The sequence below is a fragment of the Amblyomma mixtum genome, chromosome 10 (assembly GCF_055824585.1).
Source record: "Amblyomma mixtum isolate Tamu chromosome 10, ASM5582458v1, whole genome shotgun sequence".
In the NCBI taxonomy this organism is placed as follows: Eukaryota; Metazoa; Arthropoda; class Arachnida; order Ixodida; family Ixodidae; genus Amblyomma; species Amblyomma mixtum.
In genome coordinates, this window is record NC_143021.1 from 112,246,470 (window position 1) to 112,263,952 (window position 17,483).

General features: G+C 46.3%; 1 protein-coding gene across 5 annotated transcripts in view; it reads right to left on the reverse strand.

Moving 5' to 3' along the window:
- The window catches only part of LOC149326691 (ryanodine receptor-like), a 539,764-nt gene that overhangs the window by 408,119 nt on the left and 114,162 nt on the right, over positions 1-17,483 (reverse strand). For all 5 annotated transcript variants that reach the window (XM_089562900.1, XM_089562898.1, XM_089562899.1 and 2 more), the window contains exons 7-14: positions 15,295-15,400; positions 13,134-13,227; positions 12,607-12,681; positions 10,820-10,976; positions 7,290-7,412; positions 7,156-7,203; positions 3,040-3,161; positions 1,010-1,137 (exon numbers count right to left, since the gene is read on the reverse strand). In XM_089562900.1, coding sequence (XP_089419026.1) covers positions 1,010-1,137; positions 3,040-3,161; positions 7,156-7,203; positions 7,290-7,412; positions 10,820-10,976; positions 12,607-12,681; positions 13,134-13,227; positions 15,295-15,400 — 853 coding nt within the window. The remainder of the gene's footprint in view (positions 1-1,009; positions 1,138-3,039; positions 3,162-7,155; positions 7,204-7,289; positions 7,413-10,819; positions 10,977-12,606; positions 12,682-13,133; positions 13,228-15,294; positions 15,401-17,483) is intronic.

Below are 17,483 nucleotides of genomic sequence, written 5' to 3' on the forward strand. Positions count from 1 at the left end.
GGCAAGGCATTAAATTTTTTTTTGCGCTAGGATTAAAAATGGTGACGTAACCACAGATTAAAACCGCGACAATCTTCCGACCTCACCCGCCTCGTCAGAGACATGCGGACAATCTCGGTGATGGCATGATTGCTGTGCGATTTCATAGTTTTCTGCCTTCCACCACATTCTGCTAGGCATGAGGGGGAACAACAGTTCGAGGGCTTTACTATCGACGGCACTAGTTTTCTCCCTGCGAGCAAACGTGTCTGCGCTGGAGACGTACCGCCACCTTAGATGACGTCATCATGGGGCCCACTACCCGGAGTTGTGCACTGCAGAGAAGCCTGAAAACTTGCGCTTACGTCGCCATTTCAAATCTTGGCACCTAAAGGCTTGACAGGCACGCATTCAGTCCCATTAAGCTTGTCGTAGACTAAGGTGTATACAGCTGCCCTTTAAAGGGAAACTGCATAGGTTTTAGAAATCAACGAGCTTAAGAGGGTCGAATGTGTGAAACATGAAGGTAAAACATGCGAAGTCTTTTTGGGCTAGCACTTGAAATAGTGAAGTAATCACGGATTAAAATCCGGACGCCCTTCAAGCTTCTCCGCCGCGCACAGCGCCAAGTGGGGGGCGCATGATGACGTCATCGAAGGTATCGGTACATTTCCAACGCACAAACGTCTGCTTTGAAGGAAAAAAACCAACGCCAACGAAGGCGAACCCTGCCGAGAGTTGTTTGGCAGCGTCTAACGCGTTTGGGCAGGATGTGGCTGACGACAGCGGTAACTTGAAACCATACCTTCCGTGACGCCACGCTGAGTTTTTCTGCACACCTCCGGTGCATTAAGGAGGAGCGCAAATATCAATCGTCGATTACGTCACTATTTGAAATGCAAATGCAAAAACACTGGGCATGCTTTACCTACAGCCTACATAGACTTGAATCCTTGAATATCGGGAAATTCTCAAAAAAGTGCTGCAGCTGCCATTCAAGAAGGCGTGGTGACGCGAGTCGGCCACTGACCGATGTCGTCCTCCGGCTGCACGAAGTAGTTGATGAGGTCCTCGAAGCACATGATCATCTCGTCCTGGTCGATGGTGCTCATGGCGGAGTCCTGCCTGCCGGCGCCGCTCTGCATCGCGTCCAGATTCCTGGGGAAACGAAGCATAAACGGTGACTGACGGCCAGTGCACACGTGTAGCTTGGAAACAGTGCCGCACACATCAGGTGAAAAGGAGTACTCGACCCTCGGCGCGTTCAATAGGTGTCCTGGCATACGTTGCACAAGCGTGAAAATCGTCAGCATCATCGATTTCATCCTTTATTCATTACCTTATATTCAGTGATACGCGCATAACGGACGAATAAGTTGCACTGACGTCTCACTGCAATGACTCTTGGCAGCAGCAGGTTAGTCTGCGTCAGGCATGGAACACAGAAGCTAAGTATCCGAGCACAGAAATAAAACATTGGTTACTGACGGTAGTTGATGCTACAGTGAAGCGTCTGTACAGTTTACACTTTTATGTGAACCACCTAGACGCACCGGCTAACGGATTACATCGCAGCTGCGAAGCGCTATTGGAAGAGCTTTTAAAGAGGAACAAGAGCCTTGGCTGCCGGTACTTTGGTGATATGTTGTCTTTATAAGGTACTACTTATTTCTGCGAATATTATCAGCCAACTAGTGTTAAGATCTAATGATGTCCTTACTAAACTCTCAGCCTGGACCAAAGCAAATAAAATCAAGGTAAACCCAATTAAATCCAAAGCCATTATATTTCGAGCTTATAATAAAGAACTTCCTCCTCTAGATCCACTCATTATCCAAGAACAGCACATAGAGATAGTTCATGAGCATAAGGTTCTAGGTGTATACTTCTCTTCGCATCTTAAATGGGACGCTCATATAAACCATATTTCTAAAAAGCTCTCTCCTGTTACTGGTGTAACCTCACGCTGTCGCACATTGCTCCCCATAAGTGCTAAACTGCAAATTTACTATGCTCTGTTCCTTTCTCACGTTAACTACTGTACTCTAGCATATATGGGCAACAACAACTAAAACAAATATGAACAAGCTTCTTGTCTTGCAAAGAAAAATTATTCGTCTCATCGTAAACTTAGAGCCAACGTCAAATATTCAACCCATAATAACATCACTTAATATGATCCGCGTGGATAATATTTATGAATATCGCTTGTTACAATTAACTTAGTTCGGTTCGGCAGGTATGGGTAATTTCTTGGTAAAACTTGCATCTCTTGAACACCGCACTGCAATAGTAAACACTAGATGCACTGACACATGGTCCCTACCACATTTTAGAACAGACTACAAATTACAATCCTTGGCTCATAATCTTCCCGTTTTTCTCAACAAATATAAAGACACGGTTGGTTTTAGTCCTAAGCAATTGAGAACCTACTTCGTGCAAATATAGTCTATCCATACATGTGTTCTTACTTTAAATATTATACTCGCATTTACAAACTTTTTCCTCGTTGAGGTTTTTCCATTGATTTCATTATTGATCAACTTTTTTGTTTTATTTTCATCTCGTGCTACAGTAATGTATGCATTGTATAACACTTTTAATGAACTTTTGAAATTTGCTGTTTGCTCCTCATATGTTGTGTACTGGTTTCCTGGGCCTTTGTCAAGCTGTACAGCTTTTAGCCCAGGTGACCATCCACTTGTCGGAAAATAAATTTGATTTGATTTGATTTGAAGTAAGGAAGAGCAGGATTGTTCCAACAATTTCCCACCTTGAAGAAAGCTGTACTGTGGACACGAGAAGTAAGAGAAGGATATCTGTCCAACGATACGAAGAAAAATTTCAGAAAAACGAGGTGGCAGTGGAAGAACGAAAATTACGAGAGGAAAAAGGTGCCTGTGGGGAATGTGGAAAAGATTCATCCTCGCAGGGCGTTGTTGTCTGCGTATAAACCTACTTGCACCGGCACTGGTGGGAGGGCGTCAGGCGACCGCGTACGAGGTACTCAAAGGCTCGTGACGGCTGCTCGTCCGAGGCTCAGCCTCCGCCACTTACACGATGAACTTGTTGAAGAGCGATCCGCACTTCCTGATGACGCGCGCCGTGCGGGACTCTTCCACTTGGGCACGGCTGAATTCCAAGCCATCGTCCATCTTGCCTTCCTCCGACATGATGGCCTGCGAGGAGGGGACAGGTACACCGGTTCAATTGAGGTGGGCTTCTGTGGTTGAACGCCTCAACACTGCTCTCGTTGTCTAGTACGCAGAAAAAAAAAGGAACGTCGTGGAAAGTCAAGGCCGCGTTTCGAAGAGGCCATATCAGCCTTTTCGCTTTTCCTAATGGTGAGTGAGACTGATCCGAGATTAAATAGCGAAACAGTCAGTCGTAATCAAGGGCGCGCAACATCTGAGCAGAGGTACCGAGCAGCAGTCCAAAGGTTGCCGCTTCTGTCTCCAGAGCCCCTCCACGCCAAACTACCGCTCTCGGATACGTTTTCCCAGCCTTCTAGGGACCGTTTCTTTATCTGATACGAATACGGCTTCTTTGAGCCGATGAGAAGAATTTCGTTCAGACTGAAGGAGCTAATAGGAACGCTGCCCACAAAGTTGCTTACCTGCGAGCACCGTCTGAATTCCGCGAAGACATTACGCATTTGCCTTTGTAGTCCCGGCGCCGCAACACAGAAAGAAAGGACAACCGAAAGACGAGGAAAGCGAGCACAGCGCCCCGGGCAGCGCTCGCTGTCCGCTTCTCGGAAACCTGGTGCGCGTCACGTGGTGTGCCGCCGAACGCGATAACTGCCCTCGCTTAACCACATGGCAACCTTCAAGACCGTTGCTCCTGCACAATCGGCTAACCGTTTCTCTCCCGGTTTACTGTGTTTTCTTTAAACAGGGAGGGAGATGAACAACACGTCTTCATAAGGAGCCAAAGAAAAAGGCCCTGCTAACAGTGCAGGGGTGTGAGCCCCTCTTATGGCCTCCAGCACAACGGCGAACAAGTTTAATTGCGGGGAACAGCAACAGTCACTCCGCGGAGCAAGAAAACATACAGTTTCGCGGCTTTTGGTTCGAAAAATTAATGAGCGAAATCTGCGAAGCTCACTAAGGGACAATATAAAGCTTCCCCCCATTCCGTCGCTATCATCTGCGCCTGCACCTTCTGCGTCTCTAGCACGTAGCCATATGGGGTTTTGCAATTGATAATTACTTTTGCACAGTCGAAGAGCTCGCATTTCTTAAGAAAAAAAAAACCCCCGCGGAAGGGTCCAGACAGAGAGAGGGACACAGGACGACGCTGGACTTGCAACTGATTTATCCGCAGGAAACACACAGATAAATACCCTTCAACAAAGTATGCCACCACATGCGCACACCGTACAACACACATAAGGAAAAAACCCCAAAATAGAAAATAAAAATGCCCGTCACTGCATGCTGAGCTATCTACAGGTTCTCTAAAGCGCTTAAGAAGCGATACTCTTTTTGTTTCAATATCACAGACGTGTCACTAACACAATTACCTTCGTTTTTGATGATGTGATATGCCCCCAAAATTTCGCGTTGGCTTTTTCTTTTGCCCCTACCCACAATGGTAGTGTTCTTAAACAAAGGATGACAATTATGCTCCCGGCAGTGTCTAGGCAACTTATTCCCATCTTCAGAAAGCACGGACCTTTCATGTTCTCGTAGCCGGACGTTCAGCCACCGTCGCGTTTGGCACAGATATATCTTTCCGTAAGATAAAAGCACACAATAAACAACTTGTGTTGCACAGGGAACGTACTTAAACTTGTGATTTATAGTACACTGCAAATTTTTGGTCTTACCAATGCGCCTGCACATACCAGACAGTTTACGTGGGGCTGAAAATACAGCTTCAACACCTTGGCGACTGGCGACTTTCTTGATGTTGTGCGAAAGTGAATGCACGTACGGCGTAACTTCTCATTTTTCCCTTCTTTTTCTTACTACCTGATTCGTCTGTACCGCCTTAACTTTTCTGTGGCTACGACAGCATGAAAAGCCTGCGGCTGCTGAAGATAGGAATAGGTTGCCTAGACACTGCCGGGAGCATCATTGCCATCCTTTGTTTAAAGACACCGCCATTCTGGGTAAGGGCAAAACAAAAAGCCAACGCGAAATTTTGGAGGCATATCACATCATCAAAAGCGAAGGCAATTGTGTCAGTGACATGTCTGTGATATTGTATCAAAAAGAGTATCGCTTCTCAAGCGCTTTCGAGAACCTGTAGATAACTCAGAATGCAGTGACGGACATTTTTATTTTTATTTTCTATTTTGGTTTCTTTTTGCTTATGGTGTGCGCATGTGGTGGTGTTCTTAAACAAAGGACGGCAGTGATGCTTCCGACAGTGTTTAGACAACCTACTCCCATCTGTGTGTTTCCTGCGAATAAATCAGTTGCAAGACCAGTGTCCCTCTCTCTGTCTGCGTCCTTACGCTGGTTTTTTTCGTCAGAACTATGTACCAACTGCCCCAGCTCTCTACCCTCCTCTACCGGAGTTCGCATTTCGTAGCACTATGTCTTAAAATATCTAATTAGACAGCGTTTCCCAACTTGCGCGCTGTTAATATCTTCTTTTCTATACAGGCAAGCACTGAGCCAGAATCGAGAAGGGCGATGTTGCCATAGCGAAACCTGCCCCCGATGGGAAATAGTTAAGAATCGGCTTAGCCTCCTCACGGGATTTCATTCCGCTAACGGAAGAGTGGGCTTTTTGAAACCGCAGACTCTCAAGTATACGGCCCATGTACACGGCATAGCTGACCTGTAATATTTTCCGATTCAGCGTCATAATCAGCAGCAGCCACTGCATCCAGCGCAGGACAAAGTCCTCTTCCACTGATCTCCGGTTAAGACTACCCTCCTGATACGTACACCACACTCGCTACCGACCCCTGCTGCGCCTGCTTTGTCTTGCCTTGGAATAGAAATTGCGCAGAAAAAACGAGGACAAAGCAAGACAAGTCTTCGTTTTTTCTGCGCAATTTTTTACTTCTGACGGCGCCTGTACATGCAACTGGCTTTTATTTATTAGGACCGTTCACCGTCTCTTTATGTCCTCCCTTGGCCAGCCGTGCACCCACATAGGTGCGGCTGTTCGTAATCGCAGTAGGGCACGTAAAAGGGGGAGAAGAAGAAGCCGGGACGAGTACTCGGTATTACTGCTCGCCATTGCTAAGTTGGAAAAAAATTGGAAAATTGGTTTTTGGGAAAGGAAATGGCGCAGTATCTGTCTCACATCTCGGTGGACACCTGAATCGCGCCGTAAGGGAAGGGATAAACGGGGGATTGAGAGAAGAGAGAAAGAGGAGCCGTAGTGTAGGTCTCCGGAATGATTTCGACCACCGGGGGTTCTTTAACGTGCGCTAGCTGACATCGCTCAGCACGCGGGCGCCTTTTGTGTTTCGTCTCCATAGAAACGCTGCCGCCGCTGTAGGGTTCGAACCCGGATACTCCGGACCAGCAACCGAGTGCCCTAACGACTGAGCCACCGCGGCGGGCGATTGCTAAGTTTAGATTAGTGCTAATTTTCATTTCATTTCATTTATTTAACCCTCAGGGCTTTCGCATTACAGAGGGGGTGGGACAGTGAAAAAAACAATACATAGATCAAAAACAGGGCTATATATACGAACAATATTGAAAGATGCTAGAGACAAGAGGACGAAAACATTGAGAACAGAAGTACAGGAGTAAAAAAATAAAAGGTTTAATGAAAAAGAAACCTTATATAGTCTATATATGAGTAAACAACATATCACAATTGGTCTGATTCTAACAGTGCGAGTAATTTGCTTTTAAAGCGCGCAGTGTCGCTAACACAGGTGGCTGTGGGTGAAAGATTATTCCAGTCACGACATGTTTTAGGGAGGAAGGAATTAGAGCAGGTCACTGTGCGGCAGTGTGGAACAGCTACTTTTTGATTGTGGTCTATGGAAATGAAAATGGCTAATCGCTCCGTCCTTGTTAGCCGATTTCCGCCGCAGAAGAGTATCCCGGAGACCCAGGCTTGTTCATCGGTACTATTGATAGTGTGTGCGAAGCACTCAATATTTCATGCGATATACCGGGTGTATGAGCCACTACAAAGATTGGCCTTCGCAGTTTAGTTGAGACCGCATATACGACAAGAAGCGCAGCTCACCTGCTTCTCTTCCACTTTGCCCACTCCACGCTTTTTAGTCTCGTATGTCTGAAAAAAAAAAGTTGGTGTTAACGACAAGAAAAGTTCTGCGTAGCATAAGATGCCAAAAATTAGGTCTAGTCGAAAGTCGTCACCTTGTAAGAGAGCCACAGCCCGGTTTCTAGGTGTTGCAGAAACACCGTGGTGTCGCCGTACTTGATGAGCGGTGAGCCGAGCACCTCTTCTTCTTTCTCGTCCAGCACTATCTTCTTGTCGTCCTGCGCGAGAAGGAAGCAGTGAACGCCGTCAGTTAGGGGCTGGTGCGACCCAAATATGGCGCATATTATTAGATTACCATGAACCGGTAAGCCACTAGCCGACGCTTTTATCCTGCATTCACCCATATCACACACGGCACACAGAACTCTGGGAAGTTCCCTCATCCCGAACAAACTATGGAATGCAAATGTTGTGTAATGTAATTCCAAGACTGTTAAATAATGTTAATAAAGGCCATACAATGCATGGACATATTAGAAACCTTGACGTCCTGTACAGTTGATTTTATTTATGGTATATGAATTCTGATGAATGCAGTTAATGTGTATATGTGTGTGTGAAAGTGGAGTGTATTATGCCGACATTTTTTTACACGGCAATGAAAAATTGCCACTTTCTGGTTTGTAAAATTTGCATGTTATTACAGTATTTATAGAGTTGTCATGTGTTTTGATAATAATTGTTATCTAATTACTCTAATGACCTCACAAAATATGTAATTCCTAATGTTTCGCGCATGTACTGTGTCTGCCCTTGTCCATATGTAGTAGGGGGTGCGAGCTTGTCAAGCTGCCCATAAGGCAGCTTTTTTCTCTCGCCCCCTTATGTCCTCGCAGTACATGAAATAAATTAAATGAAATGTAATGAAATGTGGAGCATGGGCGTTTGACAAGCTAGCGGTGTCCGAACTTAACCCCTGACTTGGACGCGGGGCCGCATGCGCGCACTTCCTCATCAGTGGCTGTTTCGTTCACTCACTCGCAGATTGGGCGCTAGTGCTGAACACTAGCAGAATTTTAACTTCGTGCGTTTAAGGAACTACAGAACTGCTTTGTTGTATTGCACGGGCTGTTGTCGTCGGTGTTAGTGCCCAATTTGCTGCCGTGTTAGTGCCCAATTTACTAGCGAGAAATGTGCTGCTATCGAAATAATTTTCTGCCGACGTCCTTGTTGACAACGATGCACATACGCTTGGAGCTCTTGAAAAACTGACTAAATTAAGCTTTTGTTTTCTTAAATTTTGTTTCAGCTGCTGGAACAAATTTTACGTTCTCGATAACGTGCACGAGAATGCAGTGGCTGTGAGGACGATGCAAAGGTTATAAGAAATGAAATTCTTTCGGCAGCCATGTTCAAAATTTTTGTAGAAAAATTTTGAACATTTTTAAATCGTAAGGTTCCTTTATGTAAATATTGAAGGTAACGGTACATTCTTCCGATGTGTAGCAAAATCATTCTTTTAAAGTTTTCCCATCGCTCGCATCGAGCAGTTAAGACTGCGAGAGAAAGCCAGAAGGGAACGCTTTCGACGATAGCAAAACGTCAATAGCAATAAAATGCGAGCCTGCCGACGGGGGATCTGCGGATATATTTATTGTTATCACAAAATGTTTCAATATATGAAAAAACTGCTTTTATAAACTTTTTCCCGTTCAAAAATGCTCTTGTCCAGAGCTGTTGGGTATGCACATATCACCGAAAATTTCGCTAATTTCGCGCTGTCAAACTTGCAGAGGACAGGGGCGCGGCCAAACCTCTTGTTTTTTATAGCGAACCATGTCGTCCACAAGTGGTTACCTGGCGAATATTGCGCTGCAAGCAGGCATAAAGCATTGGCACTTATTGTGCGTACCTGAAAAAAAAAAAGGAAGCGTCTGCAAGGCGCTTTATTTATGCTTTTAGCGGCGCACATGAAAGCTAAGAAGCAAAGTATACATGGCAGCATAATTAAATTGGTGAAAATATATCAGAAAAAAGACGCGAACCAGAAGTAAACGTTTTATTACAGTGCCTGAGGTTTAAGAAACCCCTTGGACTTAGCCTGAGTAACTGCGCTCGACATTCAGTTGCGTAGAATTTTTCTATTAAGGTGGGCAGCAACCACTAGTGCGTTTGCGTTGCGTATTCCGGAACAACCGCAGCTCTTTCGATACGTACAAATACAGCCTTTGTGAAGCGTCCCTTGGACACATGGTCTGCTTATAAGTCGCGCAGTTGGGAATATAAGTGCGCCCTAAGCGCTTAGGGTTGAGAGCAAACATTCTTCGCCTACAGTGGTTTGGTTCTTCAGGTCTACTGTAGCTGGCCGCCTGCCCAATTCATGAGTAGGGCGTGAAACCTTGAAACTTTTGAAGATGGCACATGAGCTCAATTCAAATTTCAACAGCAAGTACCGCATCTACAATTGGTTAACGCTGAAGCGTGGCGGCTGCGGTGAGTGGATAATAAGAGATGTGTATACCGTCTGTCCCCGATGTATATTGACCGCCGAACAGGGATTTAAATTTCTGTGGCGTATCGTAGGCATAGCGTTTCTCTTCTAGAGTTCAGTTCGAAAAGCTTTCCCTCTAAACTGCGCCATTGTTGGGCAAAATACTTGAGCCAACATCACTTGCGAAGGGCGAAGTTCCGCTTGTCTGGACATGAACTCTGTAGATTTGGTATCAAGATTCAACTCTGGAGACTACACCAGGACAGCAGCTTGGGCATGTTGGTCATTGACTAGTGATAGAACAGCGCAAAACGACTGAACAGGACAGGAGACAGACACTGACTTACAACGGCATCATCTAAAAAGAATTGGTCGAAAAGCTGGAGTGATGGCCATTACAGCCCCTAACGAACTGAAAAACCTTTGCAGACGTGTGAATGCTAGTCCGACCAAAGAGAAGCAAAGCAGGGGTGCATGATAGAGCACAAAAGCCCCTTTGTGGAATGCACCGAAGGCCTGGTGTACTCGTTGCTAGCGACTTGTGGCAAAGTGTATACATTGGACAGACTGGCAGATGCATGAGCGATAGACCATTAGAACACAAAACAAGTTTAAAATAATTGTGCAGAAATCTAGGGATTGATTGCAGAGACTGCCCATCAAGAAGCTGTGGCCCTGAACAAAGAAGATGCAAAGCACATGCGAAACACAAAGATCAGATGGTCCGCGAAATCATCGAGGCAGCTTCGATAGCGAGGCTGCGCTACCATTGTATGGTACGCCATCCATCGCGTTAGCACTTCACATGTTAAATGTTGATTTACCTCCATGGTTACAAAACTTGTTTCGACCTTTTAGAGTGCATGAGCGACATGGGTGTGACGCATGTGGTTGTGCAGATGGCATAAGAGGCCATGTTTCTTCGAAGTAAACTGAGTTGTACGCCGGCGCCTGTCTCCTGTCCCGTCGTTTTGCTGTTCCATCACGAATGGAGACTATACGGTCCAGCTCTCGACAGGCTTAAGGGCAAAATTGAAGGAACCCTTCCAAAGATTCGATATTTTCCAGAATGGATCTCATCGACTACGTGCTATTACGCTAGAATCGCTTCAAGTGCACGCAATATCTATTAACGGATAGAAGTGCGTCAAGTGCACGCAATACAGAGGATCGGATAAGAGCATCCTTCGTTACCTTGGTCTGCCTGAGGCAGAAGGCTGTGGCGGCGACGGTGGCCTTTTCGCGGGGCACCAGGCAGACCTCGCGGTTCTCGCCGAAGGCCAAGTACTGGCCCGTCGTGATGTGATGAATGCGAAGCGGGTAGCCCCAGTTGACGAAGCCGCCCGCCCACCTGTGAAGTGGAACACGCGCCACCTCATATGTAGTAACTGACCGTGTAAAAAGGCGGCTGTCGGAGCCCCTTGCTCGTCTTGTTACCGTGCCTCCTAATTAATGGCTTTTTGCATCTCTTCGTTTCATCAAAATCCGCCTGGGCTCTGAGTTTCCTCGTTTGGTTCATAGGGTTTGGTGTCCCGAAGCGACTAAGGCTATGAGGCACGCTGTAGTGGAGCGCTCTGGATAATTTCGACCCCCTGGGGTTCTCTAATATGCACTGACATCGCACACTACACGGACCTCTAGTATTCTGCCTCCATCGAAAAGCGACGGCTGCGCCCGGGATCGAACCCGCGTATTTCAGTCCAAGCCGAGCACCACAGCGACCGAGCCACCACGGTGGCTTAAGTTTTCTGATTACCAAAATCGCACTGAGCAGGCGTTTTAGCGTGGCCATGTTCGTCATGTTTCCCACAGAAAATACATTTATAAAATTTACATTGGCTTCGTTTCTCACAAAGATTGCGCACGTCACGGAAGAAAAGAAAAGCAGCTTGTGGCAGCATGACGCCACTCGGTAACCATGGCCGAATCACCATGCATGGCAAGAACAGCGCCGTACAAAAGCTCAGATGGGTCTCAGAGTGCATACACGTGTTAAAGAGAGTACTCTGCATACCCTGTACAATGGAAACTGTTAGTATATAAAGAAAGTTCACAGGACTGGTTCATTCGCACAATGTTAGCTGAACGTCAAGAGTTCGTCAACAAGTTAAATGGTGTTATCACAACGACAACCATAGCGAAAGAGATTTTAGCTCGTTCCGCATTGATTGGCAGGTGTGAAAAGGGCGCTTGCCCAAAAGAGATAAAAATGACTTGCGTCGTCGTCGTGAGCAACGGCCGCATACCACGAAGGAGAAAAAACCAGTCACACAAGACGACGGACAAGAAGAGTGTACACACCACAACGACTCTTCTTGTCCGTCGTCTTGTGTGACTGGTTTTTTCTCCGTTTACAATGTACCAACTGGCCCGCATTTCAACCCTACCACGAAGGAGTATGCATTTATTGATTGCGCTCGTAGTGTGAGAAAGGTAGGGCGCTACAAGTTGTTTTTCCTGTCTACTTCGATCGTAATAAATAAATACGCTCTCCAGCAGCTCACGAGAAAATGCGAAATGCTCGAACTAGAAGCTTTCATAGGTGGAGGTATGTGTGCCGATGACTTTGGTCGTCAGCTTTTCCCGAAGCACGCGGCAAATGAAAGCCATTAATTGCATACGCTACACCTGCTCAAGTTTTACATCAGCAATACCTACGCGTTCCGAGCGCCCGCCAGGCGCATAAATGAGCTGCATCCGGGCACGAGGGCGCAGCAGCCCCAATTGCGGAGGAGTTATTACAGCAGCTCCTCATTAAGCCACGAAAGCAGCAGTTAATGCGCGGAGTTGGCGCTTCATGGCGGCCGCGCAGGTTAATTCAACGCACCCGTTAGATTAATCACGGCCGCAGTCATTAGCCACTGTGCAGGCGAACTGGTCTGATTAGGCCGTTGAGCGTGAGCTCCTTCGGAAACGTTTGAAAATAAGCACCAGCCACAGGCGCCGTGTGTAACAGAACAACGGAGTGGAAGCATACTCACTTTGTGCGCACTAACTCGAGCCGCCATAGCGAACGCGCCTGGTTCAGGACGGCGCCGCCTTCGTAGACGATGATGCTGCGGGGCAGAGAACCAACCGGGTGTGAGCATCTCCTTTTCGTTCTTTCTCTTCTTGACCACTGGTCAGCGCCCTTCACTATTTCTCGAGGCATAAAAATGACGTGACGTTACAAATCGCCACTATCAATCGCAGAAGGGCATGGTAATGAAAGGAGGAAAAAGTTACTCGTAGTTTGATTCTTGGCTTGCACAAGAACTGTGACATGCGCCATATCAGTTCCTAAAAGAAACAAAAGCCAATAAACTGGCTACGCTGAAAGTTCACGGTTAAACATAGAGAAATAAACTAGGATTCAACATAGTGGCGACAGTTGTAATTAAAAAATCAGAATGAGATAAAAAATAAGTAATTAAAATGCAATAGTGATGTACGCTCTAGAGTAACTCCAGACCGGAGAGAAGACAGGCCTCGACTGCAAGAATAGCCTCAGCAGAAGAGGTGAACATACTTCTGACCGGTCTCCTCGCTCCAATTGGGTGGAATAGTGAGACACTCGTCTCCACCGTGGAAGAACCTGAGCACTTCACCACCAAACACGTAACCTGCGGAAGAGAAGACATCGTTGAAACAGGTGTCACCGACACGCCGCGAGCATTTCGATAAAGGGCCATTGGCAATTTTCACCAGACAAAGGTAAACAACTTTTGGTTGGTTTATGGTTGGTTTATGGGGTTTAACGTCCCAAAACGACTAAGGCTATGAGGGACGCCGTAGTGGAGGGCTCCGGAAATTTCGACCACCTGGGGTTCTTTAACGTGCACTGACATCGCACAGTACACGGGCCTCTAGAATTTCTCCTCCAAAGAAATTCAACCGCCGCGGCCGGGATCGAACCCGTGTCTTTCGGGTCAGCAGCCGAGCACCATAACCACTGAGCCACCGCGGCGGCGGTAAACAACTTTTGAAATTGGAATTAACCAAGCGATTGGCGTGCCCACCAAAGAACTCGCAAAGCTGTGTGTCGCTTCCTTGATGTGAGAACATTTAGGTTCTCATATCACAAAAAATTTCCGGCTTCTCCGTCATAAAATACCCTGATTGGTCGAGAGGGTTGTGGAGTCATTAGCATGACTGAATTTGAAAGTCTAAGAACTATAATGTTTGAGTGCCTTTCATTGGATTATCACATGTTATTAAACCGATGCCATTCACTGATCCACCCAATAATTTTAACTATTCTGCCTTAATACAACCGCTAACCCCTTAATCTGCCTTAATCAACGTACTAATTCCAACTAATCCATTGTAATCCTAATCTTTCGTCTACTTCCAAAATTTAGGGTTTTTATTCAGATTTTTGGGGTGGGCTAACTTCCAAATGCTATCACTTTTTCTTTTTTAAGAATGTGGTTTTTCACTGCTTAGTTAAGCACTTCTTGGGAACCCTGCTTCGGAACTGCGGCAAGAAATATAGCTTTGAGTGAGGTCGTCATGGAACACAACTGCTCTGAAGGCGGTGACGGCAGACAACGGTTGAGTACCTTGTTGCCGTCTAACAAGAAAATTATTCGCACATTCTGAACTGCCTTCGAGATGGAGTTGAACTGTATTTTACAAGGCGCAATAAGTGATTTTTTCGGTTAAGTTCTTGCACGCCTTATTCACCGTATTAAAGCGAAAGCATTAGTAGGCTATGTCGGCGGGGTCGTGTCACCAAAATATGCCCGCAAAACGCGGCCGCAGCAGTTGTGACGTTCTCAGAAGAGACAGCAATTAACCAGTGGTTGTAATCGAAAGCGGATGGTGTGAGGATGCTGCGCAAAAAAAAAAAAAATATGTCCATAGGATGATTAGTGCATTAATCAGAGAAAGAATGTCCAAAAACGTCGAAATAGCGCGGACGTCGAATAGTGAGTGGATGGGAAAATAGCCGTGGACGGCAAGAGAGTGAAAAAATGGGGTAAGGAGTGAAAATGAAGTTTCAAATGAATTGAAACGCGTTTGATGAATGGAAAACAATTAAATAAAGAGTTTTATTGACGTGAATTAATTAGAGAATTAATTATCAGCCTGGACAGGGTATAGTAAGCGGACGGGAAAGGAACCACGGCGCCAAATTTGGAAAATCAAAATGGTTAATTGAGATAAATAAGGTACAATCAGAGTAAATAAATCGATGTTTAATTAAACCATAAGCGTTCATTAAAACATGAGCATACGCTAATTCAGTAGTTAAATTAACAACAAAAAAGAAAATGAGCAAGAGCGGCGACGAGGAGGCGCCAATGCTTTCACCGCAGTGATCTCTTCTTTGGATTCTTTGGATTTGTAATAATCAAACAGGAAGTAGCGCCTCAAATCACTTACAGCAACCACACTAAGTGTCTTCTAGAAACGGTCACATGAAGGTTCGTGCACACTACCGCCGCCAATATTTTTTTAAACCCTCGTTTTTTTGCACGCACTGTAAGCGACTGGAAAGTGCTACCAGAACAAGTAGATGGCCGCAACACTGTGGACTTGTCTTATGATATGTTGTGCCCCCCAGTTCGAGGCCCTAGTGGCGCTGCGGATTAGTGCAAAATGAGGAGAAGAGTAAGGGCTGTGGGCGCTTCTGCGGACGTGCCGTCGGCGCTCAGGTAGTTCCAAATGCGCATTTCAACACTCACCCACATTCTTCGTCCTGCTCGTGCCCGTTCCGAATGGCGCCACCGACCAGTGGGTGAGGTGGAAGCTGGCGTTCACTATTGTGTCCTCCCCTTCCTTGGCCGTGTGCTGGGCAGAAGAGGGCGAGGATTTTTCTCCAGCAGTTGGCGCCGGCAAACTGCGAGCCTGAAGCTCATTGGCCGCAAAGCCCTACGCCCACTCTAACCGAATGCTCGTTTCTTTCCGTGACCACAAATGCGTGTTCCACGGAAAAGACACAGTAGTCCCTTCCGGCGCTGCGCCATTAATTCTGTTGAGTCGGTCGTATGCAAAGTATGACGTTCCCAAATGGGCACGCACTAAAATGTACTGATATCTGGAAAACCCTGCTTAGAGCTTGAGCAAGCTGGAAGTCTGAGCTGGTTGGTAAGACGTGCTCGACCTTGTTTTGCTTGCGCTAATACCCCTCCAAACCGTGTTTAGATGCACGCCAAGCGAGGCATGAGACTGACATAGTTGAAACTTGGTTCAGCGCAAAAGACGAACACAGAAAAAGGAAACGACACACACGGAGCGCGTGTTCGTCTTTTGCGCTGAACCAAGTTTCAACTCATCATCATCATCATCAGCCTGACTACACCCACTGCAGGGAAAAGGCCTCTCCCATGTCTCTCCAATTAATACTGTCCTTTGCCAGTTGCGGCCACTGCATCCCCGCAAACTTCTTAATCTTATCCGCCCACCTAACTTTCTGCCGTTACCTGCTACGTTTGCCTTCTCTTGGAATCCACTCCGTTAGCCTTAAAGGTGCACTGAAGAGGATTCTGAACTTGTCTTTTTGCCGCGGGAACTCGATCTACACGTTCCTAGCATTCTTAGAAACTGCAACTTATTGCCCTGTATCCCCGATTTCCCTAATTAAATCGAATTAACGACCGGCTCCCGCTCTTTTTTTTTTTTGAATTGTGCCCCGTACGATGGGCGGAGTCGACCAACGCGTGAAGTTCCTTTCTGCCAGCTCCGTGGAGGTCTTGCTTTCGCTTTATTTTGTTTTTTAGGTTTCCATGAATAAAGTTTCATTCGCAGATAATATAGCCGCAAAATAAGCCCGCAGAAATAAAAATACGCACGGACTATTTGCTACTACGGACTACTACGTATTACTCCGCCGATGGCAGAGCGGCAAGCCGCCACGGGACTGGGTGAAAGGCACTCCACGCGTTGGTCGACTCCGCCCACCGTACGAGGCAGAATTAAAAAAAAAAAAGGCGGGAGCCGGCCGTTAATTCGATTTAATTAGGGAAATCGGCCATACAGGGCAAGAAGTAGCAGTTTCTAAGAATGCTGGGAACGTGTAGATCGAGTTCCCGCGGCAAAAAGACAAGTTCAGATTCCTCTTCAGTGCACCTTTAAGGACCAGCGGTTATCTTGCCTTTACATTACATGCCCTGCCGAAGCCCACTTCCTCTTGATTTAAACTAGGATGTCATTAACCCGCGTTTGTTCCCTCACCCACTCCACCCTCTTCCGATCTCTTAACGTTACACCTATCATTTTTCTTTCCATAGCTCGCTGCGTTGTTCTTAACTTAAGCTGAACCCTCTTTGTTAGCCTCCACGTTTCTGCCCCTTAGGTGAGTGCCGGTAGGATACAGCTGTTGTATACTTTTCTCTTCAGGGATATTGGTAAGCTACCATTCATGACCTGAGAGAACCTGCCATACGCGCTCCACCCCATTCTTATTCTTCTAGTTATTTCCCTCTCCTGATCCGGATCTGCGGTCACTACCTGCCCTAAGTAGACATATTCTCTTACTACTTCCAGTACCTCGCTACCAATTGCAAACTGCTGTTCCCTTGCAAGGCTATTGAACATTACTTTGGTTTTCTGCATGTTAATTCTTAGCCCCACCGTTCTACTCTGCCTGTCTAGCTGATTGATCATGCTTTGCAGTTCTTGTCCTGAGTGGCTTAGCAAGGCAATGTCATCAGCGAATCGCAAATTACTCAGGTATTCTCCATTAACTCTTATCCCAACTGTTCCCATTCCAGTCCCCGGAATACCTCCTGTAAGCAGGTAGTGAAGAGCATTGGCGAGATCGTGTCTTCCTGCCTGACACCTTTCCGTATTGGAATTTTATTTCTGACTTTATGGAGAACTATAGTAGCTGTGCAATCGTTATACATATCTTCCAATACTTTCACATAACACT